Below are 26,325 nucleotides of genomic sequence, written 5' to 3' on the forward strand. Positions count from 1 at the left end.
GTATGGAGTCCTAAAATTCTGCTTGGTCTTTATTTGCATTTTCCAATACGAGGGGTAAATTAACATCACCATTACTCATTTTTTATGACACCCTTATTAATAAAGAAATCCTTAAGTTCGAGGCATGTGGGCTGCTGAATTAATATCTGTGCATAGATCGCCGCCTAGTGTTTGGTCTGGATGATCGCACATTGTTGTCCTGGAAGAGTCTTCGAAGTATCACGATATAGATTGCTCCTCCCCTGGACTACAGTGCGCATGGGCATCAACTCCATCCCCAGATTGTTTTTTTCCGCCATTGGGTTCGGATGCATATTTGTTAACTCCAGTTCGGAATTGATAAAAAACTTTCTTTTTGGCCAAAAGGCCTTTATTATATCGTCGGTATTGTCTTGCGATCGGTGCCCAGTTCTGTTCCAGCTCAGTTCCCGAGCCGGACATCCAGAGGAGCCGCGTGGCTTTTCGGCACTGAAGGCCCGGTCGACGCCAGAGGCCTTATTAACGAACCACCATGGAACGGAGCCCGTTCAAGAGATGTCACGTGTGCAACTCGAAATATCCTCACATCGACGTCCACCCGGTGTGCAACAAGTGCCTGTCGCCGGATCACGATGAAGCCAGCTGTATGGCTTGTTCTCGTTTCCGCTCCAAGAAGACGATTCGACTTCGACGCGCAGCGCGCAAGGAGGCCCAGCTGAGGGCACCTGCCCAGTGAACCTTTTCGATACCGAGGAGGATGAGGGAGCAGAGCGGGAAGTTCGAGAGAACCTGTCTGATCCCGCATCGGAGATCAACTCCAGCTACGACGCTGATATTGAAATGGTCGATACTGAAGATGTCGTCGATGAGGTAGGAGACGACGATAGGGCCTTTGGGCCCGTGGAAGATAGCTCGAGCGAGGAGCTAGGCCCAAACGTTGGTACGGGGGCCGAGACTCTTAATAAGGCTCAGGTCGAGGGATCGCCACATGGCCTTACCCAAGATCTTACACTGGGTTCTACAGCCTCGCCTCCGGGCCCGGCTTCGGACACTTCTAACGAGCCACGGGTTGCCAAATTGAAACCGAAAGAGAAAGCTTCGGTGTCTACGCAACCGAAGGCACTGGAGGCGAATTCGAAACCAAAAGTGTGTATTGCTTTGGTCGGCTCGAAGTCCTCTGAACTATCGGCACCGATGAAGCATAAAGGTGTTATCGACCCGGTGAGGTCGCTAAAGGGTGTCGAGCCGAAGACTGGGACACCGAAAAAAATGGTCAAGGACGTCGACCCGAAAACATCGGCACCGAAGACCGTCAACACTGACAAAGGACTTGGAGCTCAGAAGGTTCTCGATCCTACGCGTCGACCAGACAATGCTAAAAGCAGAACGAACCTCGAGTCCACGCCTGGCGGTGGCTCGAAGGAACCTGTCGAGTCGACGCAGCCGCCGGCCTCCTTCTCGAAGCAGGTGTCTGAACCGCTGAAACGAATTAAGGAAAAGGCTTAGACTGTCTGACCGAAGGATACTCCACCACTGAAGCCTGCCAGTAAACCTCAAAAATCACCGGCGCCCATCCAGTTCACGCTGCCGCCAAAAGTGGTACCTAAGGCCTTCGCCCCTAAGATGGCCGTCGAAGCGTCCAAGAAGGTGTCCACGGGGCCAAAGCCCACAACTGCGGTAGTGGTTACAAAGCATCGACAACCCCCGCTTGAAGAGCAGTCGGAACAATTCATCGACGCCGACACGGGTAGACTTTCGATTTATAAACGAAAGATCGCCCCGGTCCAGCCTATGGAGTCATATAGAATTCCATTGAAAAAGAAGAAGGATTCCACTACATCACCCGTTCTTGTCGAACCTATATCTCCACGTGGCCAAGACACTGCTCCTATCTCGCCCACTTACTCCGATGTGGAGACCGGGAAAGGTGACAATGAGGAGTACAGCTATCCTATAGACACTGATCCTGAAGATCACAATGAACCCTGGGCGGACGCTGCTGACCCAGGAGATCCACACACTGCCCCGGACAGTCGTGTGTATGCTGTAAAAACCTCGCCTACTGAAGACTCGGAGGCGTTTAATGCACTTATTGAAAGGGCAGCCAAAAATCATGATGTCCAGCTCCACGCTGACCCTATTGAAGTGGATTTTTTGTTTGACACCTTTTCCACCTCAGAGAGAACTGTCAAAACTCTGCCAATGCTAAAGGGTGTCTTAAAACATGCTGGAGACATTTTTAAAGAGCCCACGAGGGCCAGGGTGATAAACCCCAGAATTGAGAAAGTACAAACCGGCGCCTGGGGACCCTACCTACATCAAGGGACAGTTGCCGTTGGACTCTCTGGTTGTTTCCAATGCCTGGAAGAGGGCGAACTCTCAAACAACGGGTGATGCTCCTCCCCCTGACAAAGAATCTAAACTGCTAGAAGCATCATGGAAAAGGGTGGCAGCTCAAGCGGCCAATATCTTGCGCATTTCAAACACTCAGGCACTCTTAGCCAGATATGACAGGGCCCATTACGATACACTTGAGACCCTGTTACAACACTTGCCAGATGAATATAAGGAGGCAGCAGAGATGCCCATACAGGAAGGAAAGCTCATATCAAATGCTTCTATCAAGTGTGCACTGGACGCAGCAGACACCGCGGCCAGAGCCATTAACACAAGTGTGATGTTACGGCGACATGCCTGGCTGAGAATCTCCGGGTTCAAGCCAGAGATACAAACCACCATACTAAATCAGCCTGTAAACCCTGATCACTTATTTGGACCCGAGGTGGACACCACCTTGGAAAAAATCAAAAAGGACACTGAAACTGCAAAGTCTATGAGGGCTCTCCAGCCGCAGCAGTTCAGGGGTGGTTCTTTTCGTCGCTCAAGCAATAGAGGAGTTTCCAGAGGCCAGCTGTCCCAGCAAACACAGTACAATAAAGGTGGCGCGCAAACCACATACACCAAACAAGGTAGAGGTGGCTATCGTGGAAACAGCGCCAAGGGCAGAGGTCGTGGAAACAGCTCCCGATCCTCCGCCACTAACAAACAGTGATGCCTTGTCACTGCCCACCGACCATACAACACCGGTCGGGGGGAGACTACAACAGTTCCTGCCGGTCTGGAAATCCATCACCACAGACAGGTGGGTCAGGAAGCTTGTCCAGTACGGTTATTGTCTGGAGTTAACATCCACTCCACCCAACATACCCCCAAGACACCGTCCTATGTCCACAGAGCATTTGCACTTATTGCAGCAGGAGGTACTAGTCATGCTGCAAAAAGGAGCAATCGAGCTTGTGCCTGTGGAAGAAAGAGGTACAGGAGTGTATCACTGTACTAATTGATCCCAAAAAAGAACTGGTCCCTCAGACCCATACTGGACCTCAGACCCCTAAACCAGTACATTCTATCAGAACACTTTCACATGCTAACATTGCAGCAGGTTCTACCGTTGCTCAGTCAGGGAGATTTCCTCGCAACATTGGATCTGAAGGATGCATACTTTCATATTCTGCTACACCCGTCACACAGAAAATACCTCAGATTCACCATTCAGAATCAGCATTACCAATTCAAGGTCCTCCCTTTCGGAGTGACGACGGCACCCAGGGTGTTTACAAAGTGCCTGGCGACAGTGGCTGCACACCTACGGAAACAAAACGTTCAAGTCTACCCTTATCTGGACAACTGGCTTATCCAAGCAAAGTCGGCCAAGCAGTGTGCCGCCCACATGTCCCCACCATTCACCTTCTTCACGATCTGGGATTCTCACTAAATTACCCAAAGTCCAACCTTCAGCCCGCCCAGGTACGACAGTATCAGGGCGGGACAATAGACACTCTGGCAGCCAAAGCACAGCCAAATTCAGTGAGGATCAGCAGCATTCAATTGATACAAAAATTCAGACCGCAACACTCGCTTCCGGCACGAGTGTTCATGTAGTTGATAGGCATGATGGCCTCCTGCATCTTCATAGTCCCGCACGCGAGACTACATATGCGTCCGCTTCAGGAGTGCTTAGCACGTCAGTTGAATCAGGCTCACGGACAGTTGAAAGACCTAGTGTTGGGATCCGGTCGTGCATACAACTCTCTGCATTGGTGGAATCCACAAAACCTTTGCAGGGGACGACTGTTCCAGGAGCCTGTGCCACAGATCATTCTGACAACGGACGCATCTCTCCAGGGATGGGGAGCTCATGTACTCCACTACACAGTGCAGGGACTATGGACAACGCAGCAAAAGAAGATGCACATCAACCTTCTAGAACTGATGGCTATCTATATGGCAATGAAAGCGTTCAAAGTACATCTATGCAACAAGGTCGTGTTGATCCGGACGGACAACATGACGGCCATGTACTACATTCAGAAGTAGGGAGGTACACACTCTCCACTGTTGTCTCATCTGGCTCAGAGCATGTGGAAGTGGGCCATTCAGAGGAACATCTTCCTCATGGCGGAACACCTCCCAGGCAAGGACAATCAGATGGCGGACCTGCTCAGCAGGTACAGCCACCAAATGCACGAGTGGGAGATGCATCCATCAGTACTCCACCCGTACTTCCAACAGTGGGGTCATCCAGAGATAGACCTGTTCGCCACAAAGGAAAACGCCAAATGCCAAAGCTTTGCCGCCAGGTTCCCACACCCACAGTCGCAGGGCAATGCGATATGGATGAACTGGTCAGGCATATTTGCGTACGCTTTTCCCCCAGCACCTCTAATACCACTGGTGGCACGCAAGCTGAAGCAACACTCGATGACGCTCATCCTGGTTGCTCCAACGTGGGCACGCCAACCATGGTACACCACGTTTCTAGAACTATCCATGGTACCGCATCAAAGGCTGCACCTCACACCCAGGCTTGTGACGCAGAGCCATGGCGACATTCAGCACTCAGATCCTCAACAGCTCAACCTGGCGATCTGGCTCCTGAGATCTTAGAATTTGGCTACCTCAACTTGCCCTCCCAACTGTATGGATATCATAAGAGAGGCAAGGAAACCCACCACCAGAGCATGCTATGCGGCAAAATGGAAGCGGTTTGTCATTTATTGTGCAGACCACATCAACCCGCTAGACGCGTCTACTCACAACATCATTTGTTATCTGTTACATCTATACAAATGCAATCTGGCCTATGCTTCCATTCGTATACATTTGTCCGCAATAGCAGCTTATCTACAAAACAGGCAACATCTCTCACTTTTCAGAGTGCCTGCCATCAAAGCTTTTCTGGAAGGACTCAAACGAGTCATTCCTCCCCGGACCCCACCAGCTCCTGAATGGAACCTAAATGTGGTCCTCACCAGACTGATGGGTCCACCTTTTGAGCCTCTACATTCATGCGAGATTCAGTTCTTAACATGGAAAGAGGCTTTCCTGATAGCGATTACATCGCTGCGACGCGTTAGTGAACTCCAGGCACTAACTATCCAAGAGCCATTCATACAAATTCACTCCAACAGGGTGGTGCTTTGCACTAACCCTAGGTTTCTTCCTAAGGTGGTTTCACAGTTCCATATGAATCAAACTATAGAACTGCCGGTGTTCTTCCAAAATCCAGAGTCAGTGGCGGAGAGAATGCTCCACACACTAGACGTCAAAAGAGCATTAATGTACTACATTGATAGGACTAAAGATTTTCGGAAAACAAAACAACTATTTGTTGCCTTTTTGCCACAACACAAGGGCAACTCCATTTCCAAAGCAGGTATAGCCAGGTGGATCGTTAAGTGCATTCAAATTTGCTATCAAAATGCCAAGCGCACTTTAACGGTCCCCCCACGGGCCTACTCCACCCGGAAGTTGGGGGCCTCCATGGCTTTCCTTGGAAATATTCCTTTAGAAGACATATGTAGAGCAGCCACAAGGTCTACCACACACACATTTACGAAACACTACTGTGTAGATGTGCACTTCAAACAGCAGGCAGCTGTAGGGCAGGCTGTTCTAAAAACACTTTTTCAAACTGCTGCAGCTGGCACAGGCGGCCTCCGCTAATGGTGGGACTGCTATGTATTCTATGCACAGATATGAATTCAGCAGCCCACATGCCTCGAACCGAATATGCTACTTACCAGTATGCATCTGTTCTTGGCATGTAGGGCTGCTGACATTCATATCGCCCGCCCTCCTCCCCGGCGCCTGTAGCGGCTGCAGCACTCAGAAATACTCTTAGCATGGTCATCACTCAGTGTTACACTCCATCTTTGCCACAATGGCTAAAAACAATCTGGGGATGGAGTTGATGCCCATGCGCACTGTAGTCCAGGGGAGGAGCCACCTATCTCGTGATACTTCGAAGACTCTTCCAGGACAACAATGTGCGATCATCCGGACCCAACACTAGGTGGCGATCTATGCACAGATATGAATGTCAGCAGCCCTACATGCCAAGAACAGATGCATACTGGTAAGTAGCATATTCGTTCTAAGCTGGGAATAGTTGAGCCCTCCTCCTATAGAGGATGGAGTACTAATTAGCCCCATACCCTTCATAGGAGCCCCCGAGCTTGACCCAGTTCTTTCAGGTACACTCTCGTCGCCTGTCTCAATCAGCTCTTGGGGAATTCTATTTTTAGAATGGCTTAGTAGTAGTGCTAGTGCGTGCGTGTTTGTGCTGGAATCTCAAACCTCCGAGCCGGAAAAGTTGTAGCTAACGTGTAGCAGCAATAACGATAGACTTTGACTGCAACTTCAGCGGCAACGGTAACTGTAACTGTAGCTGTAATAACTAAATAGTTACAACTTACGAATCAATTCAGCTCAACTACGGATTGCCTGCCTTCTCCTCGTCAATCTCTGCCAACCCCTGCTTCACATTTCGGTCTCTGTCTCGGTGATTGCGCAGTCACATGGTGCTTACTGACTGACTGTTTGGTGCTCCTGTTATCCCGGTATGGTCTGGCCACGAGACCACGAGGCACGGTAGACAAGATCAAGGTGCCTGGCGCCTGGTTCTCTAGGTGCCAGACTGTCAACTCTCAACCCACAGCTCATCAACTCGCAGCCTCGTGCCCTCAAAAAACTGGCTGCACTCACGTTTTACATCTACTGCCCGGTCTTGTGGTTTGCCGCTCACGGCTGCTCACGGCTGCTGCCACCGATCTGCCATTCAATTGCTTGGTCGGCCTTCCGCTGCTCCGCCGCTGTCGGCCACGCTACTCTGCTGTCAAGGGCAACAGAGGAAAGGCGGGGCAGACATCAGAGAGATTGAAGCCTGATGCTGGGAGCGCTGGGAGCATTCGAGGAAAATCTATTAGGCGCTGCTGTGAGAATCCATGTGAACTTCTATGTCCCAGTGACCTGGGGAGGCTATAAAAAAGCGGCTAAAGGGTACAGTATCAACCTCCTTGTGTGTGATCATCGTGATTCAGCAGGCAGAAAAGGGCGCAGACCCGAAAAAGCTCAAGCGGTAACAAAAAAAAAGTAAAAGCAATAATAAAACACGGAGCAACAAGACAAAGACGAGGAATGGCAGGGTATACGGGGGCAGTTGACGGACAGGTCAGTGAGCAGAACCTGCGACAAACCTCACAAGGAGTACAAGACACACATGAGATTTGGAAAACCCAGAGCACAGAGAGCGCACGTATCATACAGAGCACCGAGAGCACGCTGAGCACGCAGAGAACCAAGGGCACACAGAGACGACCTGAGACCAGGGGATCCAAAACTAAAGAAAATAAAGACCAAGACAAGGACAGAGACAAAAGGGATAAAGATAAAAATGAAGACAAAGAAAAAGGCAGAAATAAAGATAAAAATAAAGACAAAGACAAGAATAAAGATAAGGACAATGAGCAAGATATGGAGAAGGGGAAGGATATAGAACTCAACGATAACTTGGAACTGCTGGCTATATAGGCAAAGAGAATACAAACAATCAAAAACCTGAAAGCAGCTGCCAAAAACCACCAGGCAATCAGTAGAGTACAAACCAAGGATCTCTAATATCTTTAGCCCTACCCAAAGGAAGGGTTGAGTAACTCCCCTAAAGCTGGGATAACCCAGGGACCCAAAATGGTGGAGCCAACGGAATAACCAATCCTGCAGACCCTACAGTGCCTGCATCAGAATCTAAGGTGGCGACAAGGCCAGCTTTGGATCCAGGAACCCTGATCTCAGTCCCCGCTCAGGGAAAAGATATGACGAGCACAACAGCAATCATAGCAGAGACCGGGGAATCGGACTCTGAAATATATGAAACCGGCATCTCTGCTTCTAGCGAGAAACCATGTTGCCATCCAAAAACTGCAAGGAGCAATCAGAAAAGTGGGTAATACCTGCTTAGAAATCTCAGACAGAGGCTTCAGTAGAATTACGTACTGAAAATCTGGAGAAAGACGTTGCCAATCTTCAAACTCAGGAAAAGAACAGGAGGGAATTATAAAAGATCTAATCCTGAGGGTAAAAGGTCACGAAAATGGAGCCAGACGAAATAATCTGCGTTTTCTTTGGATTCCCGAAGGTGCAGAGGGAACCGGCCCAAGGGGCTTTATGATCACCCTCCTTAAAACAGCCTTCCCAGAAATACAATCTTGGGAAATGGACAGAGGTACAGCGTGCTTACCGCTTCCCCCCCCCTAACTTTCCCAAAGCGATCTTACACTCCTCCACAATATCCAAGGGCAATGCTGATACACTTCGGGAACTTTCTCTTGTGCGAAGCCATCTACGATCTTGCTCGGCCCAGCAGTAAGAGGGAACACAAAGGCTTCATGCCACAGTGGAACGAAGGTGGAGGCTGAGACAATTATTTACCCCTTTTTAGCAAATCAGCGCAACAGTCTTTCTGCAAAACCCAGCTCGACTAAAAATAATCTTCAATGGAACAACACTAACTTTTATAAGCAAAATTCAGGCACAGGCATAAATTAAAAGAAATCTCAGATTCAGGAAAACAGACAAACATCAAAAACATTAAAAAGAAATACCACCATTGTAAAAACCACCAGCGACAAGACCAGAAGTACAAGACAAGAAAAGTATGGGGTTTCATCCTGAAGAGAGGGAGGGGGGGAAAGTAAAGACTGTAGGGGTTATTACATGGCGAACACACAGGGCTCGGGACGGGGCGGGCTGAGGCGCACTGACTATACTGACACCCACACCTGGGTTCCCCGGGATCCAGGAAGCCTCAATGGGTGGTAATGGGAGGGGGGGGGGGCAGAGAGGGAGGGGGGGAGAGAGAGGGTGGGGGGGGGAGAGAGAGGGTGAGGGGGTGGGGGGGGAGAGAGAGGGTGAGGGGGTGGAGGGGGAAGAGGGTGGGGGGGAGGGAGGGTGGGGGGGGAGAGGGGGGGAGAGGGTGGGGGGTGGAGTTAGGGGCACACAGGCACAACGCAGCACTGGTAATCATTGATAGATCATGGCCAAAATTAAAGGAAATTACACAACAATGGTATAGATTTTCAGATAGGAATCAAGAACATAGGATAAGATATAGTTTAAAGATGTATCAGACCTACGCAAGGAATGGCTAAGCTAAGGATTTTAACGATTAATATCTGTGGCCTTAATGACTTGAAAAAAAGACAAAGCGTAGCAGTCGGTCTCGGGGCAATGGGGCCTAACAATATTTGTATCCAAGAGACACATGTGGAATGTGGGATACAGACTGATTATATCCACAACACAGGCGACTAAGACAAGGGGGGTAGCCATTTTGGCAATTGGAGGGGGGCTTCAATTCATCAGGTCTGCAGACGATAAATTAGGGCGCTGGGCAATAACAGAGTGTCAATATAGTCAGGGAAAGAAAGTCACGATATGCTCCATATATGGAACAATAACCGACGACCCAGACTTATTGGGATTTATATTAAATGAATTGGTACACTGGCCGCCCCTCTTTATCGTGTGTGGCGATTTTGACCTGAACTTACACTCGGACTGGCAAATGGGGTTCGACTTTACATATAAAGGAAGGAAACAAAGAGTATTTAGAATACTCCAGGAACTATGCGCCAAACATGGGCTAGGGGACTGCTGGCAAGCAAAACACCCCACCGATCCAGGCTACACATTCTTCTCCCACCCACACTAAATTATTCAGGCTAGATTATATATTCACTTCTCAGACCATTCTATCAAAATGCCTAATAGATAAACTACCTCGGGTCCTATCGGACCACAATCCAGTGATGTTAACCATTGATATTGAAGGGCCGCAACATAGCCAGAGTATGTGGACATTTGAGAGGGCTTTACTACTAAATGAAAAATACTGTCCATGTATAAATAAATGGTTACCAGAGTTCCTTGAGGATAACATGGGTAGCGCACCGATTGAAATAATCTGGGACACTCTAAAGGCAGGATTTGGGAGCGAGCCCTAAGATTCTCACTTAATCTTAACCATGAGGCAAAACTAAAAATGAAAACACTACAGGAAAAGCTAGTAGTAGCTTAGGAAGATCTCATGAGGGCGGTACAAGGAGGAGAGAACATCGAAAGAGGCAATGGGAATAGTAGCCATTGCAATAAACAACATGGCAGATATATTTACAAAAAATGCAGTGGATAAAGCTACGGTGAACAGGGAAAGAATATATGAACTTAGTGAACAAGTGGGTCATCACCTAGCGGTACGAGTGAGACAACAAAACATGGCAAACACAATTAAAGAGATTAACGACCCCAAAAAAGGACTCGCACAAGACCCAATAGAGATAAGAATGGCGTTCCAAGATTATTACCAAGACCTATACAAGGAAACTAATAAAAACCAAAGAAAGATCGAAGAATATTTACGAAAATCTAGTGTAGCTAGACTTTGAGGAAGACCAAGAAAACTTAGCAAGAAGTCCGCAAGGGGGGAAATTTTGTTATCAATTAACAGCTTAGCCATTGGGAAAGCAGCTGGGCTCGATGGCATACCAGCTGACTTCTATGCCAAATTTCATAAACCGCTGAAGGGAATCATAACCGCACTAATAACATATATTATCTTGGGTGGACAGCCACCAGGTTCATGGGCCAGGACAAAAATCATAGTATTACCCAAAAAAACCAAAGACCATGCAGAACTGGGATCTTACCGCCCGATCACCTTAATAAACTGCAACTTTAAAATCTATTCAAAGCTATTGGCCACTAGATTGGCGCAACATATATATAAAATTATCTCTCCACACCAACATGGTTTTATTCCGGGTCGATCCACCACGGGCCATGTTCAGAGGGTCATAACACTCTTTGATATAACGGAAGTGGCAGGAGACCCTATGGCCTTGATACTATTAGACGCCGAGAAGGCTTTCGATAGGGTCTCCTGGCAGTATCTTTGGACGGCTATGTCAGAGAGTGGGATTGGTGAACAATTTATTAAAGCCACTCGCATGTTATATATAAACCCTGTAGCTGTGGTTATGATGAAAGGGGAAATGTCGGGGAAAATTAGAGTAACCAGAGAGACAAGACAGTGGTGCCCTTGCTCCCCATTATTATGTGCAATCTTCATCAACCCTTTTATTCTTAGACTAGAATCCAACCCGGCAATCTCACCAATCAAAACCATAAATGGCGATACCAAGACCTTAGCCTATGCGGACGACATAGCGATAGTTACAGGGGATCCCAGGGAAGCAGTGAAAGTCATGGAAGAAGAAGCCAGACAATTAGGGGAGGTATCAGGATACAAGCTTAACCAGTGCAAAACAGTTAGTTGTTAATAGCAAGGTCGGGATATATGATGTTACCACGCGTACTTTTAGCACGCATACCATTACCACGCATTTTTTACAACGCAGGTCATTTTACAACGGAAACCTTTACAACGCAATACACTACAACGCAGATACTATTACAACGCATACCATTACAACGTAAGTATAGGGAAGTATATAATATCAATATATAATGTAAATAATTATTTTTGTAAAATTTAATTTAATTATTTATTATTTAATTATTAAATAATTTTATTAATAAAATTAATTTTAATTTTATTATTTGTAAATATATGTTAAAAATACCCCTGTACCCCAAAACCCAAACCCAGCCCTAAAACCTAAAAATACCCCTGTACCTCAAAACCCAAACCCAGCCCTAAAACCTAAAAATACCCCTGTACCCCAAAACCCAAACCCAGCCCTAAAACCTAAAAGTACCCCAAAACCCAAACCCAGCCCATAAACCAAAAAATACCCCTGTACCCCAAAACCCAAACCCAGCCCTAAAACCTAAAAATACCCCTGTACCCCATAACCAAATACCACTAAAAATGTTTTTAAAAAGATAAACTTACCTATAATTATACTTACGTTGTAATGGTATGCGTTGTAATAGTATGTGCGTTGTAGTGTAATGCGTTGTAAAGGTAATCGTTGTAAAATGACCTGCGTTGTAAAAGTATGCGTTGTAAAAAATCTGTGGTAACAGTTACATACCGCAAGGTCGTATACCAGGAAAACCGGATAGTTGCTAATGCCACTCACCTAGGAGTTAATATAACCTCCGACCTAGACAATCTGGTCAAAATTAACTTGGATCCACTGATAAAACAAACGGAAAAAAACCTACATAGAATTGATAATCTACACCTAACACTAGTTGGCCGATGCAATGCCATTAAAATGCTATACTTCCCCAAATTTTTATATTTTTTTAGGACCATATGTTTAGACTTGACCCCACAAATATTCGAAGATATAGAGGACTTTTTTCTTGATTTATATGGAGCTATAAAAGACCACGCAGAGCATTTAAATACATTACACTACCAAAAAATAGAGGTTGCCTGGCACTACCCAACCTCAAAGTTTAGTGGTGGGCCACGATGCTAAAGTATAGCAATATATTGCTTACCCCAAATAGAAGTACAGAGCAAGAGGTGGTGATCCCAACACCACAGGAACTAATCTTAGGCAACGAAGCTGATTAACATTTTTGGGGATTAACGTACAATTGTTATTTTAAAAAGGTACGATTCAAAACTCTTAAGGGTGTATATTTAGTATGGAACAACGTAAGAAAACTACTGGGCATCGGGAGATTCTCCTATTATACAACTCTACTGGGGAATAACAATCTCCCAGAACCATTTAGGGATGTATGCATGAAAAGGTGGCAAAGGGCGGGAATTACTCGGTGTGGCAACTTCTACTCCAACATAGGCTTTAAGTCATTCGAGGAACTAAAAAGGGAATTTGGGCTAAACCAAAGAGACTTCTTTAAGTTCCTACAAATCAGAGACTTCTTAATGAAAAAAGGGGGAGGTCCAAAGTTTTAAAAAAATCAGACAATTGAAATAATCTGCCAAAGTATGACAGTCAAGATTGGAGTAATCTATGATAACATGACGTCCGCATTACCGGACAAAATGGAAAAATTCTCTGCAAATTGGCAAGATAAACTGGACATGGCGGAAGGGACAGGTGAGAGATCCTTCGAAGCATCCCAATCATGGTTAATGTCGGCTAACTTATAAAACGTACTTCCAGCTATACTATACCCAAATAAGATTGCCATGTGGGCACGGGCAGAGGCACGGAATGCCCACGCTGTACACATTTTTGCTACATGTACTACTTTGGGTACAATTCATAGGAAAAATATCCACCTCTGTCTGAAATCTTTAATTCAAGAATAGAAATTACAACAGCAGAATTAGTATTAGGATTGGACGGATATATTCGGCCTAAAGAAATGCAAGGGCTTATATTTATTGCCATGGCAGTCTTTAGAATATGTTTGGCCGCAGCCTGGCTAGACCACAATACTCCTACTTTCCAACAATGGCGGGCGAGATTCCTTGCCACATATAATCTAGAAATAGCTATATATCGTATGAAGGGTAGAAGGAAACAAATGATGGGGTTGGAAATCTGGGATCCCCTCACACGCTGGATACAGAACCTTGCTTAATAATTCAACCATATCAAATATTGTGAACTTATATAGGAAATGTATAATACTTGTGTCAAAATGTACTAACAAAATGTCATAGCATTAACCGTGTACAAATATTTATGTTCTCATGCCTGGGGAGGAGGGGGGGTTCGGGTGGGGGGGTGCTTTGGAGCACCATGTGGCGCACCTCCTGCCTCCTGTCTGCCTCAGTTGAGCTTTTAGGCCAGGGCCTCTAAATTGTGTGCCCTCTGCTCAGGGCACGATACTTATAGTTGAGGCAGCGGGGCTCTGCTGCCACGAGCCGTCCACCTCTCCGTTGTTTAACTGAATCAGCGTCAACCATGCACAGACCTCTAGTTGAGGCAGCGGGGGGCTGCCGTACCGCCCACAAGCTGCCCACCAGCTGCCACGAGCAGTCTGCCGCACAGCTCAGCTGTCCAGCTGTCCGCTACACCGCAATTGACAGCGCTGTCAGCAGCGTTAGCGGCGATAACGGTGACAGCGGCCGAAGCGAAAAGCTGCGGCTGAAAACCAGCAAAAGCAGAAGACAGCAGAAAGCGGCTGAAGGATGATAGAGCCGCAGCGACCATAACCGCGTACGGCAACAGCATCAGCAACAGCCACGGGTGGTAACTTCTCCACTTCCGGTCAGCAGACATGGACTTAGACACTGTAGTGGTATAGGGCTCATGCACCTGTACCCTCACCACTGGTATAGTGCACCCAGCTAGAGGGGTGACTGATCCATGCCAGGGCAGTGGGTTGTAGGTATGGCACACATATAGGCACACAGATGTGTGCCATGTTGACTCATCACTTTGTTCTGCACCAAGACACGCAGCCTGCAAAGGCATTGTGTGAGTGTCGGGGTACAGGACCTATAAGGGTGGCGCAATAAGTGCTGCAGCCCTAGGTACCTGTGATACATCTTACTAGATGTTGAACTGTGGCCAGTGATACCAATTGGATTTAGGCTGTTATGTAGTTTTCGGGAAAGAACATAGGCGCAGGAGCCCAGGGCACACTCAGTCAAAGTACATCAGCAATTCAGCAAAAAGTGGGGGCAACCATGTAGAAAGAGGGCACTTTCTCACAACTGCGCCTCGAGCGCCTAGGAGGTGGAGTAGGTGAAGGGAGGGGGGGGGGGGGGGGCACACCTGCTGCCCTCACTTAGTTTTCCTGCCGGTTCTCTCGCCAAAAGTGGGTGTTTAAACTGGGGCCTGCAATATATTGCTAGCAGCAGAGGCTGGGATCACATTACCAATGCGGCAAAGCCTTTGAAGCTTCCCTTTTGAGCACTGTGTGCTTGCCAGGGGGAGGAGGTGTGACACTTCCACCCAGGATCGCTTTGTCTATGGCCTTGTAGAGCAAGGGCTCTCACCCCATGAGTCAAGAACCATGTCTTGCGGTGGCAGGCTGTCTAAAGCCAGTCGGAGACCACACCAAGGTTTGTAGGGTTTCAGGGGGCATCCCTGAGGTGCCCTGTGGGTACATGTTCGAATAATTTAAACACTGGAATCAGTGTGTGTTTATTTAGTGGAGTTGTTTGGTACCAAACACTCCTGGGTTCAGTGAAGCCATCATGGTGCTAGGAAACACGAGTTTCCAGCCCATTTACTCTCTATGGCTTCCCTGGCACTTACAATATTAAGAGTAGACTTTAATAATTTAGGGGCATATGTACTCGTGGAGATAGGCTCACCCATACGTATACAGTGCACCCTGCCTTGGGATTTGTAAGGCCTGCTCGAGGGGTGACTTACCTTTACCTGTGTGGCATTTCAAGCAGCACTGGCTGTGTGCCATGTTGACATTGTTGTTTTTCTCTGCACCATGGCATGCAGGCTGCAGTGGCAGTTTGCATTGCCTTGGTGAATAGTCCCTAGTTGACCCTCTTCATTCCCAATGCCTTAGGTACCAGGGGTACCATTTACTAATGACTTACAGGGTGTACGGGGGTGTCTGAAGTTGTGACAATCATGGTAGAGTTTTAGGGATAGAACACCGGTACTGGGAATCTGGTTAGTTGTCAAAACTGCATCAAATGGCAAGCAAAAAGTGGGAGGTACTGCAACAGAAACCCACTTTCTTACACACTGTAACTTTATAAAAACCACCCCACATATCGGTAATAACTGTAACTAAGCTCCCTTAGTGAAATTTGGCTATATGTGTTCAGCAGCTATTTATATTTAATATGGAAAGCCTGATACAATTATATGTGTGGATTTGTTGTTCATTTGTTTCACTGCCTATGTGTTTAATTGCTGTTTGTTATGTGGCCATATAACTATTGTTGGTGCTTGTTTTTGTTTTGTTTTCTACATACAATACGGTTGGAGGCTTTTCTGTAAGAAAGGTATATGTTGTTGTTGGATATGTCAGAAGGATTCCTTTTGATGGAAGAAGCACCGGAAGTAGAGATATGGTAGTCTGGGTAGAGTCTGTTTGCATCAGCTTGAGAGATCACATGAGAGTTTTGTGTGGCAGGTTTGGTTGCACGTGTTAGTGGTTGGTTGATGGATAGCTTGTGGTAAGGGGTTAGTAGAGGTGTGAATGGAGGCTATATGGGAAGGTGGACGCTGTGTAGACCAAGGAGTTTGTGTGCTGATACAGTATCCTCCTTGATGGCAGTTTGATGTTTGTCTACAATTAACCCAGAGAGCATGGTTGAAACTGGAAAGGAGATTTTCTATTGTTTGATGGATCGATCATACGCATTTACTGTTGTATTAATGGATGGCATACTTAGTAATGTTCACTACTCTGAACTCAAAATCATATTAATTGCACCACATTTCATGCATTTGTCTTGCCTGTGTGGATATCCCTTTACTACGGATTTGGAATTGCAGAGTAATTATTTAAAATGCATGTTATTTGTAGCTCATTACCCAACAAGATTTTGGTATTCTGGGTCTGTTGAACATATGCTTTAAGTGTAGCTCTGGACTCTTTTGCAATAAAGACCATTAGCAGATTGCGGTGTGTAATTTGTCTGAAGTCACTTATTCAAATTGGTATGTTTGTATGCTTATTAATTGTGATTTCACAAATCTCCTCTAGCTCCAAACCAGCCCAGAGTATGGTCAAGGAATGAATCCAATTAGCAGACTTGCTCAAATACAACAAGCCAAGAAAGAGAAAGAGCCAGAGTACATGCTCATCACAGAACGTGGGCTTCCAAGGCGCAGAGAGTTTGTTATGCAGGTTTGTAAACTGTTTTTGAAACCGTTTTGGTATTACTGTTATTTTTAGTTTGACTCCTACATTATTAATCCTTATTTTCCTTTTTATCTCCTTTTAAAGGTAAAAGTAGGTTCAAACACTGCTGAAGGGAACGGCACCAATAAAAAAGTAGCAAAGCGCAACGCTGCAGAAAATATGTTGGAGCTTTTAGGTTTCAAGGTGCCACAACCTCAGCCACCAAAGCCAGCATTAAAGACTGAAGAAAAGGTACTGGTAATGTTTACGTCACAGATTACTGTAGGAGATGACACTTTGGTTGCTAACTTTCACAACAACATTGATCCTAATCAGGCTAAAGTGGTGAATGTTGAGCATACATGTAAGCCTATTAAAGATACCATTCCATTAGCATTCTTTTTTCTGTGATGTTGACTCCTATAATCATATGGGTAAGAGTTTATAAGGTAATGCCTCTTTTTGTAAGGTCCCCCCAAGTTTTTTGATGGATGCTGTTTTCTGACTCAGAGTACACTGATGCCTGCTAACCAGACCTCTGTGCCAGTGCCCTGACCCCAAAATGTGTAGGTTACTTTGGTTATACCCAGTTGTCATAGCCTAACTTAGCTGTAAGTCCCTAGTGCATGGTATCACCGGCATGTAAGTTAGAGGGTCCCTCTAGGGATTGCAACACTGATTGTGCCACCCTGGGTGTGACAAAGGTAAAAGGAGTCTCCCAGTCCACCATTTTGGACATTGGAAGCAGTTTCAAACTGCAAGCCTGACTTTGGCATTTAAAGGTATTGCAAAGCCAAATGGCCCTCTGAAATGTGTAAGTCACCTCTATGGCAGGCCTACCGAGCTCTATGGCAGGGTGCAGCATACTTCTTGGGCAGAACATGTATTTCTCATGTTCTGTAAAAATGTGAAACTGTCATTTTTACAGTGCGTGGAAACACTCGCCCTATTGGCGACTGCAGGATTACACACCGACTCCTCAGCTGCCCTTGCAACCAAAGTATATACTCCCAAGGTATCAAACAACTTGTTGCCTTAAGCCTGAGGTGTTGCCTCCCTCCTGTAGGAAGCCAGATGGGTCTTGGTTTAATAGGTGAGCTTCAAAAAGGGGTGTGTAATTTAATAAAATATGTACGTGTCCCTGGGACAGGTTGTTTCATGAATCTACGTGTCCTGTAAAAAAACTCACTTGTCCCTTTGGTGCCACGTAGTGCAGCCACAAATTATGGCAGCAATTTCATTATATAGGAGCTCTGGTAATAGCCTCTTTGATTATGAATGGAGTTTTAATACTAGAAATTCCCTTATTTTACCACCTTTCCGCCGATCTACATACTGGGGCTGGAGTTAGTGATGAGAAATAGTTCCAGGGTTTGAATGCCTTTTGGAGTTTTTTAAATCTTTGCAAACCTACTAACTTGCATGTTTTAGGGTTTTTTTATCAGCTCTTAATTTTTTTTCCATACTGAAAAAGGTTGGAAATGTACTCCTGACAAAGGCAGAGTAAAATGTCTTCCAGGCTTGCGGAAAAAAGTGGTTGCAGGGAAGGTGAACTTGTAAACACTCAACAGATATTCGCGTGAGCACATCTACACATGCAGATTGGATTGTGGCTTGTTCTAAAATGCGTTTCAAAAATATTTTCTGGGAGACCGATTTCCTGGACTACTTCTGTAAATGCTTGTGGATTCATAAAACCCGTAAATCTGCAGTAATGCAAGGACATATAGTATGGGTGTACTTTTGTTACTTTCTTTAAGAATTGGGCCTCTAATTAGGTCTGGCATTAACCAAGTCCATTTGTTTTTCTTATAACGCTCTCTATCTGGTTTCACTGTCAATGAAAGCATTCTGCTCTTTCACAAGGAGTATACATTGCCAAACAAAGAAGTTCCATTCAGGGCCAGGAACTACTGTGGCAATGTGTGCTTTTTTTTTTTTTTTTTTTAAACCTCTATTGTACCTTACAATATTACACAGCTATTGGCATACAACCCATAGGGCTGGCCGCAATCATGTATTGATGGATACGTTGCACCAGGTTAAGGCCTCAAACTGGTTATAGTAGTTAGAAGAAAATTGGCAATTGCAAGGCAAATTGAAAGGCACATAAATAGCGATAAGTTTCTGATCAATAGAGATTTTAGTTTTCTATTTTTTATAAAAATAACAAAAAGAAAGCAAAAAAGAAATCACATTGCGGTCATCGATGAATAAGTAGCGTTGCATTAGCTGAATCTAAGGGCGTTCCCCTTGTGCGTACCACTGTTTACACCCGATGAATCAAGCACTTAATGACATGTTGGGAATGCTTGGGCTTTCTTGTACGTAGCTTTCCAGGAGTCCCGCCCTTGTCTACCCTCAATTCCCTATCCTCTAGGTCCTGGGTCCCTCCCCCACTCCGGTTGTCATCATCCCGCCTGTCACACCCTTAGAGCACATCAGTCTTCCTCCCCCTCCTGACGTTAGTGGGTCATCCTCCGGTAGAGGCTCACAGATCTCCCCTCTATACACATTCCATGGGGTCCAGATTTTGTTCCATTTCCCTGGGCATGCTCGGCTTAAGTATACCGCCCTTTCCGTCGCCATCACCCTATCCATATTCATGCACCATTGTGTTTTCGTTGGTATTTCCGCCACCCCCCAGCGCTGTGCGATATCACGTTTGGCTACTATCATGCCCAATGTAACCCAGAGTTGGCCATGTATGGACACGTCGTTGGGTCCCCATACGTTTAGTAGACATTTTCGTGGCTCGGGGATAAGAGAGGTCTCCAGGGTCTGTGACACAGTGCGCATTATTTGTCTCCAGTATTCCTGGATATGTGGGCTGTCCCATATTGTGTTGAAAAAAGTACCTTCCTCCGCACAGCCACGAAGGCAGTAAGGGTGTTGTGCTCTGTGTATGTGGTGTAGCGTTGTTCTTGTGTAGTATACTCTGTGTAAAATTTTGAGTTGCACGAGCCTCATTCTTGCTGAGATGTCCACTTCTCTTGGGGACGCAAGCGCTTCATTCCATTCGTGTTCGTCCATTGCATTTACGTCTCCCTCCCATTTATCTTTCAATGGAGTCATTGGGTCAGGTAAGTTGTTAATTAGCTTGCGGTATGTCAGCGACGTCGCACGCTCAATCATAAAATCTGTGAGGAGACGATCCTCAATCGGGGATGATTCTGGTACCCCCTCCCCATGGGGATGGCAGCGAGCTGTGCGAGACGTATCTGAACGTAGCGGTAAGATTCCTGTGTTCCCAGATCGTACAGTTCCCTCAAACGGGCAAATGATATAACCTCTCCCCTTTCCCATAGGTCTCCCACCGTGGATATCCCTATGGTGTCCCAATGAGAGAAGCCCTTACTGTGTCTCAGGTTTCCCAAGGCACGAGAGTCCCAAAGTGGGGTGAGCTTGGTTATTTTCCCTTTCCAGCCTAATGCCGCTAGTGCAGTGTGCCACAGCGCTGCGGTGAGTCTCGTGGGTCCTACCAATTTTCGCACTCGGCGTTGGTCATAGAGCGGGGCTAGCATACTATTGGTGCCGAGTTGTGCCCTATCTGCCTGGAAAGCCGGGTCGTTCTGTGAAACATGGATCTATTGATTATTGGGCTTAAGATGAGCCGCCCAGTAATATAATTTGAGATTCGGCAGTGCGATTTCCCCCGTCGTACCATCCCCTGTGCATTTTGGCTTGTGCAATACGCGCTGGGCGGTTGCCCCATAGCAAACCAGATACCAAGGCCGCCACCTTCCTGAAGTATCCTGGTGCCACTGGATACAGTGTGTTCTCTAGTATGTACAAAAAACGGGGTAAGAATTTTATAAAGCGCCGCTTTACCCAGCATCGTTAAAGGCAATCCCGCCCAGAACTTGACGTCTTGTTTAAGCCGCTCCATGGGTGGCGCCAGATTTTTTTGCATAAATTCCGTTGGGTCCATTGTAATGTGGATCCCCAAATATTTAAAGGAGGAGCCAGCTACCCTTAAGGGGCATTCTGCGCCCAATGCTGCAATGTGTGGTATTGTGCTAGCGTTAGGGACCCCTCAGAACCAACATGCAACCTGCCAGTGCAGGCTGCTTGCCATGGTACAGAGAAAAGTGAAGACATGACATGGCACACCTCCTGTGTGCCATGCCGGCAGACACTGCATGCAGTATAGGTAAGTCACCCCTTCAGCAGGCCTTATAGCCCTAAGGCAGTGTGCACTATACTACATGTGTGAACATATCTGCATGAGCAGATATGCCCTTGTGACGTCAGGTTTCTGACCCCCTGAAGGTGAGATTATGCGCTCTCTGAGGGCAAAAACAATGCCTGCTCCAATTGTAGGTGTTGTATCCTCCTCCAAGCAGGATGGCTAAGTGATCAGCATATCAAGGCAGGAGGCTTCAAATGCCTATTCTGCCTTGGATATGCAACTCAAGGCTTTCCCAGACAAAGGAAATGCCATCCCCTGCCTGACTAACAACTGTCTTTCTGGCTGGATTTTGCTGCTGACATACTATACACCTCTGGCAAAGTCTCTCTGCAATGGCCCTGAACTTTGGGTTGTACCATGACTGCTTGAAGAATCTGATCATTGCTTCTCTTGTAGCATGTGCAATTCCATGGTAAACTCTGGGCATGAGGGAAAGTAAAGACTCTGGTAGCCATGGTCCCCCATCAAGATAGACCCGTAGTTCATCTTCTGCTCTTTTGCTACAACTTGTTTTGTTCCATCTCTCCTTTTCCATATCACTTGCTTCTTCCTGCATCTGCCAAACTTCTTCCTGAGTTTCAAATGTTGCTGTAAGCACAAGATGGTATTTGGTATTTCCTCAACTGATCGGTTTAAAGCCATTGAGTTTTGTGCACAAAAACGTGCAATTTGGTAAGCATATCTGTTGCCCTTCGTCACATAATCATCTCCTGATTTATGTGTGGCACATTTAACCACTGCCATTCTTTTGGGCAATTGTAAAGCATCCAATAATTACTTTACAGTTTTGCCATTATGGTTAGGAGAACCTGAAGAAGTCAGAATTCCCCTCTGCATCCATAGCTGTCCAAAATCATGGACAACCCCGAATCCGTATTGGCTATCAGTGAATATGGTTACTTTCAGGCTTTTAGAAATTGTGCACGCTCTAGTCAGACCTATTAGTTCAGTAATTTGTTCAGAATGTACCCCTTTTAGACAGGATGCTTCAAGAACTCCCTCTATGGTACACACAGCATAGGCAGTACTTAGTTCACCTTTCTCCTTTCTCAGACATGACCCATCCACAAAAATCTCACAATCTGTTTCTTCCAATGTACTGTCCTCTGTGTCAAGCCTGAGTTTGTGCATAATTCTGTCACATCCAAACAATCATGATCCGCTTCTTCTCTCACTTCCTCACAACAGGAGTTTGGCAACAGGGTTGCAGGGTTCACAATTGTGCACCTCACCACAGTCACATTCTCAGCACCCAAAATCACTCTTTTGTACTTAGTCAGCCGACTAGAGGTAAGATACTGCGTACGAGTTAAAAGAATCTCAACAGAATGTGGCACATACACTGTGACTGGGGATCCCATCCCAATTGGTTCCCCTTGTTTCCCATCACAATTGGTTCCCCTTGTTTCCCATCACAATTGGTTCCCCTTGTTTCCAGGCTCACACACGTTGCTGCTACTGCTTTTAAACATCCTGGCAACGCTGCAGCCACTGAGTCCAAAGTAGCAGAAAAATATGCTACTCGACGTCGTGCCATTCCGTATTTCTTAGATAGAACTGAGAGTGCACACCCATCTCTTACACAAAAGTACAATGCAAATTCTTTGGAATAATCTGGCATTCCCAATGCAGTTGCATGACAAAGACTGCTTCTCAATTCTACAAAAGCTTCCATACACTTCTCATCCAGAACAATCGGATCTTACACATCCTTCCGTGTTAACCTCTGTAGAGGTTTTGCTATCAGTGAGAAACAACTGACCCGCTGCTTACAATATCAAACCATTCCCAAAAACATTCACACTTTTTTGTGTTTTGGGTGGACCCATTTGTTTGATCACTTTAATTCTTTCTGGTGTCACTTTTCTAACTCCTTTTTAGGGCTCGCCTGCTGATGCGCATCTGCGCATCGCTGGCGAAGCTCTAATGTGGCTTATCCAGTGTTTAACTACCACTGGCGATTCCACTGGCGATTTCTTGAAGTGCATGTGCTTTTTAGGTCATTGCGCAAGCGCAAGCCCTAAAAAGCGCGTGCACAATTCCACCAGCCGCCTGCCTCGCATTACCACATCAAAGGCAGCACAGCCTCCCTCCCACAAGCTTGTCAGCGTGCGCTCTGCATTTCTCCTCCCAGCGCAGTTGTCATCCCCTAATTATTCACGGCCGACCGGCCGTACTTTCAGTTGAAACATTTACTTGTTTGTTTTGTTGCTGGCTTGTTTAAAACTGCACTTGGTACTATACTGACTGCGTCGGGTTTGAGGCTCGGAAATTAGATTGTGAAATCCTTTTATTCACGTTTTCCCTTCCTACTCAGGTTTTCATTTCCAATCTCGGGGCCCTGCTTTCGGTTTGCTTTCTGCTCCTAGATATGCAGAGACAGGGTTTGCCTCAAGGGCTGATGTCACCGCCGTCTCTGGTAGTGGGTAGACGCTGTGTGCCCAGTACTGCAATTGCAAAGACAGTAGCTTATTTTTCTGCAACTAACAGCGATAGTTATGTGTTGGGATTTCCTTTTTAAGGTAACCTTTCTTGTGTCAATAAATTCTTGTTTCTTTTTGTGACCTAGACAAGGCTTGTTGCATCACACATACGGAACTGACTAGCCAGGACTGTGGAAATTCCATCTAACCACTTCCAAATAATTTTTATTAAATCGAACATTGCAGCTCGTTCAGCTCATTGCCTCCTAACAAGATGCTATCAGCAGGCTTCCGGAAAGCAGCATTAGCTGCCGTACTCGGTGCAATAAAAGCATTCCATTTGTGCCGAGGGAAAACCGTTCCGGACTCCAGCAGACGCGGGAAGCGAGCATTGACAAAGCCTGTAGTTAGGCTGAAGTGTGAAAACGTAGAGCGGTCATCAGAGGGCGGTCAACCCTCACATAGGGTAGGTAAGAGCAGCGTAGAACCCTATACAGCTTCGCCTGTCACATGATGTAAAATCTCGTAAAGTATAAAACTCCGTCAGTCCGTTCTGAGCTCTCTTCGGGTAAGTCCCTGGTGTCAAAGCGCTAGAACCCTTCGGCGACTGCCCGTCCCCCACTCCCTCTCTCAATTGAACTGTGCGTATTTTAAATAAGGTGCTTCATTTACGTTTCGATTCTTCAAGGTTGGGAGTCTCACGTGCGTACTGTATATTATCTCTTGATCAACCATTTAATAACTGGTCTACTGTAAATCCTGTGCTTCTCTTATTAACGTTTCCGTCTGAAATTCTCCAGATGAATTGTCGTTTTATTTGCTGAGTTTGACTTCCTCGGGAGGGCTGTTTGCTCTGTGGACAGACACTTTTGTGACAGCCCCGTTTAAATGAAGCCCTAACTTACATACTGATGTCAAATTCTTTGTTTCTTCCGATGGGTGACATTTCCTTTCACTTACCCTAGGACCCCCTCCCCCCCCCCCCCCGTTCCTTTCAGACTTTTCTTTCTAAACACTGCAAGTCCTGTCTGGCGCTGGCTTCTCCTTCCTGTTCGTACTACTGAAGGTCAGATGCGGGATTGGAAGTTTTCTTTGAATATTTGCATAAATGTGTTTTCAATTGGCTGCTGACTCCTGAAAACATGTCGTAGAACTTCGAATGCCCGTGTGTCTTTTGTCTTTGTGTTACAGCTTACTTTGTGTGCGTTTCAGTGGTCTCACTGCTCAGTCTTTCTGCCTGATCCAGTGAGTGAAATCTGGAATTGTGGACACGTGAACTTCTGAGGCCAAAATCAGTTGGTTACATTTACGACTTTTTCCTGGTTATTAGTGTTTTGTTTGTTTACGTTGTTTTCTACAGCATCACTCACCAGTTAGTGTTAGACTGCTTTACATGCATCAGTTTACAACAGTTACAGCATCAAATCTACCAAATGTGCAGATCAGCAGGGACGGCTGATGTGGAAGGGAGGTAGACATGGCGATTCTTATGTAGAAACACTAATGTAACATCTGCTACTGCGACATACTTACCATACTGGGTAATTGTAATGCCCCCTCAGACACCTTCCCCTCACCCTCACCCTCACACACCACCCTCACCCTCACACACCCTCTCACCCTCCCTCACCCTCACACACCCTCACTCACAATCATTCTCCCTCACTCTCCCTCACTCTCCCTCCCCCTCTCACCCCCTCTCACCCCGCCTCACCCCCATCACCCACCCTCACCCACCCTCCCTCACCCTCACTCACCCTCCCTCACCCTCACCCTTCCTCACCCTCACTTTCACTCACCCTCACTTACCAGCATAGCATAGCATAACAAAACAAAGCTTAGCATAGCATCAAAAAATAGCATAATAAAACACAGCATAACAAAGCATAGCATAGGATAGCAAAACAAAACAGCATAGCATAACAAAACATAGCATAACAAAACACAACAACACATAGCATAACAAAACACAACAACACATAGCATAACAAAACATAGCATAACAAAACATAGCAAAACAAAACATAGCAAAACAAAACATAGCAAAACAAAACATAGCAAAACAAAACATAGCAAAACAAAACATAGCAAAACAAAACATAGCAAAACAAAACATAGCAAAACAAAACATAGCAAAACAAAACATAGCAAAACAAAACAGCGCAAAACAAAACAGCGCAAAACAAAACAGCGCAAAACAAAACAGCGCAAAACAAAACAGCGCAAAACAAAACAGCGCAAAACAAAACAGCGCAAAACAAAACAGCGCAAAACAAAACAGCGCAAAACAAAACATAATATAGTATAGCATAACAAAACCCAACAAAACATAGCATACATAACAAAACATAGCAAATGACAAAGCTATTAATTTAGCTATTTTAAAGAATAACACATAAATAAAAAAACTTTGATTTATAAGACCAATAGCTCTAACTTTCCTAATGCGAGCCCTGTTGCATTTCCAATGCTTGTTCTGTTTTGTGTCCTAGGTACTGTAACTTCTTGTTTACAGAATTGCAATTTAGCTGGTGACACTTTCTGTCCTCCCTCTGCCAGATGGTTCAATAGGGCAACTGTGCCTGTCACACATGCCTCTCGTGTCTTTGATGCCACTAGTAGGTCATCAATGTATTGAACCAAAACTGAATTTCCTGGCATGGCAAAGTC

The 26,325-nt window shown here is 45.9% G+C and overlaps 1 protein-coding gene across 4 annotated transcripts in view; it reads left to right on the forward strand.

Annotated features, from left to right (window-relative positions):
• STAU1 (staufen double-stranded RNA binding protein 1) overlaps window positions 1-26,325 on the forward strand; it is a 576,538-nt gene that overhangs the window by 235,164 nt on the left and 315,049 nt on the right. For all 4 annotated transcript variants that reach the window (XM_086932622.1, XM_086932620.1, XM_086932621.1 and 1 more), the window contains 2 exons: window positions 16,903-17,046; window positions 17,146-17,292. In XM_086932622.1, the coding sequence (XP_086788748.1) occupies window positions 16,903-17,046; window positions 17,146-17,292 (291 nt within the window). The remainder of the gene's footprint in view (window positions 1-16,902; window positions 17,047-17,145; window positions 17,293-26,325) is intronic.

Source organism: Lissotriton vulgaris, chromosome 7 (assembly GCF_964263255.1).
Source record: "Lissotriton vulgaris chromosome 7, aLisVul1.2, whole genome shotgun sequence".
Taxonomy (NCBI): Eukaryota; Metazoa; Chordata; class Amphibia; order Caudata; family Salamandridae; genus Lissotriton; species Lissotriton vulgaris.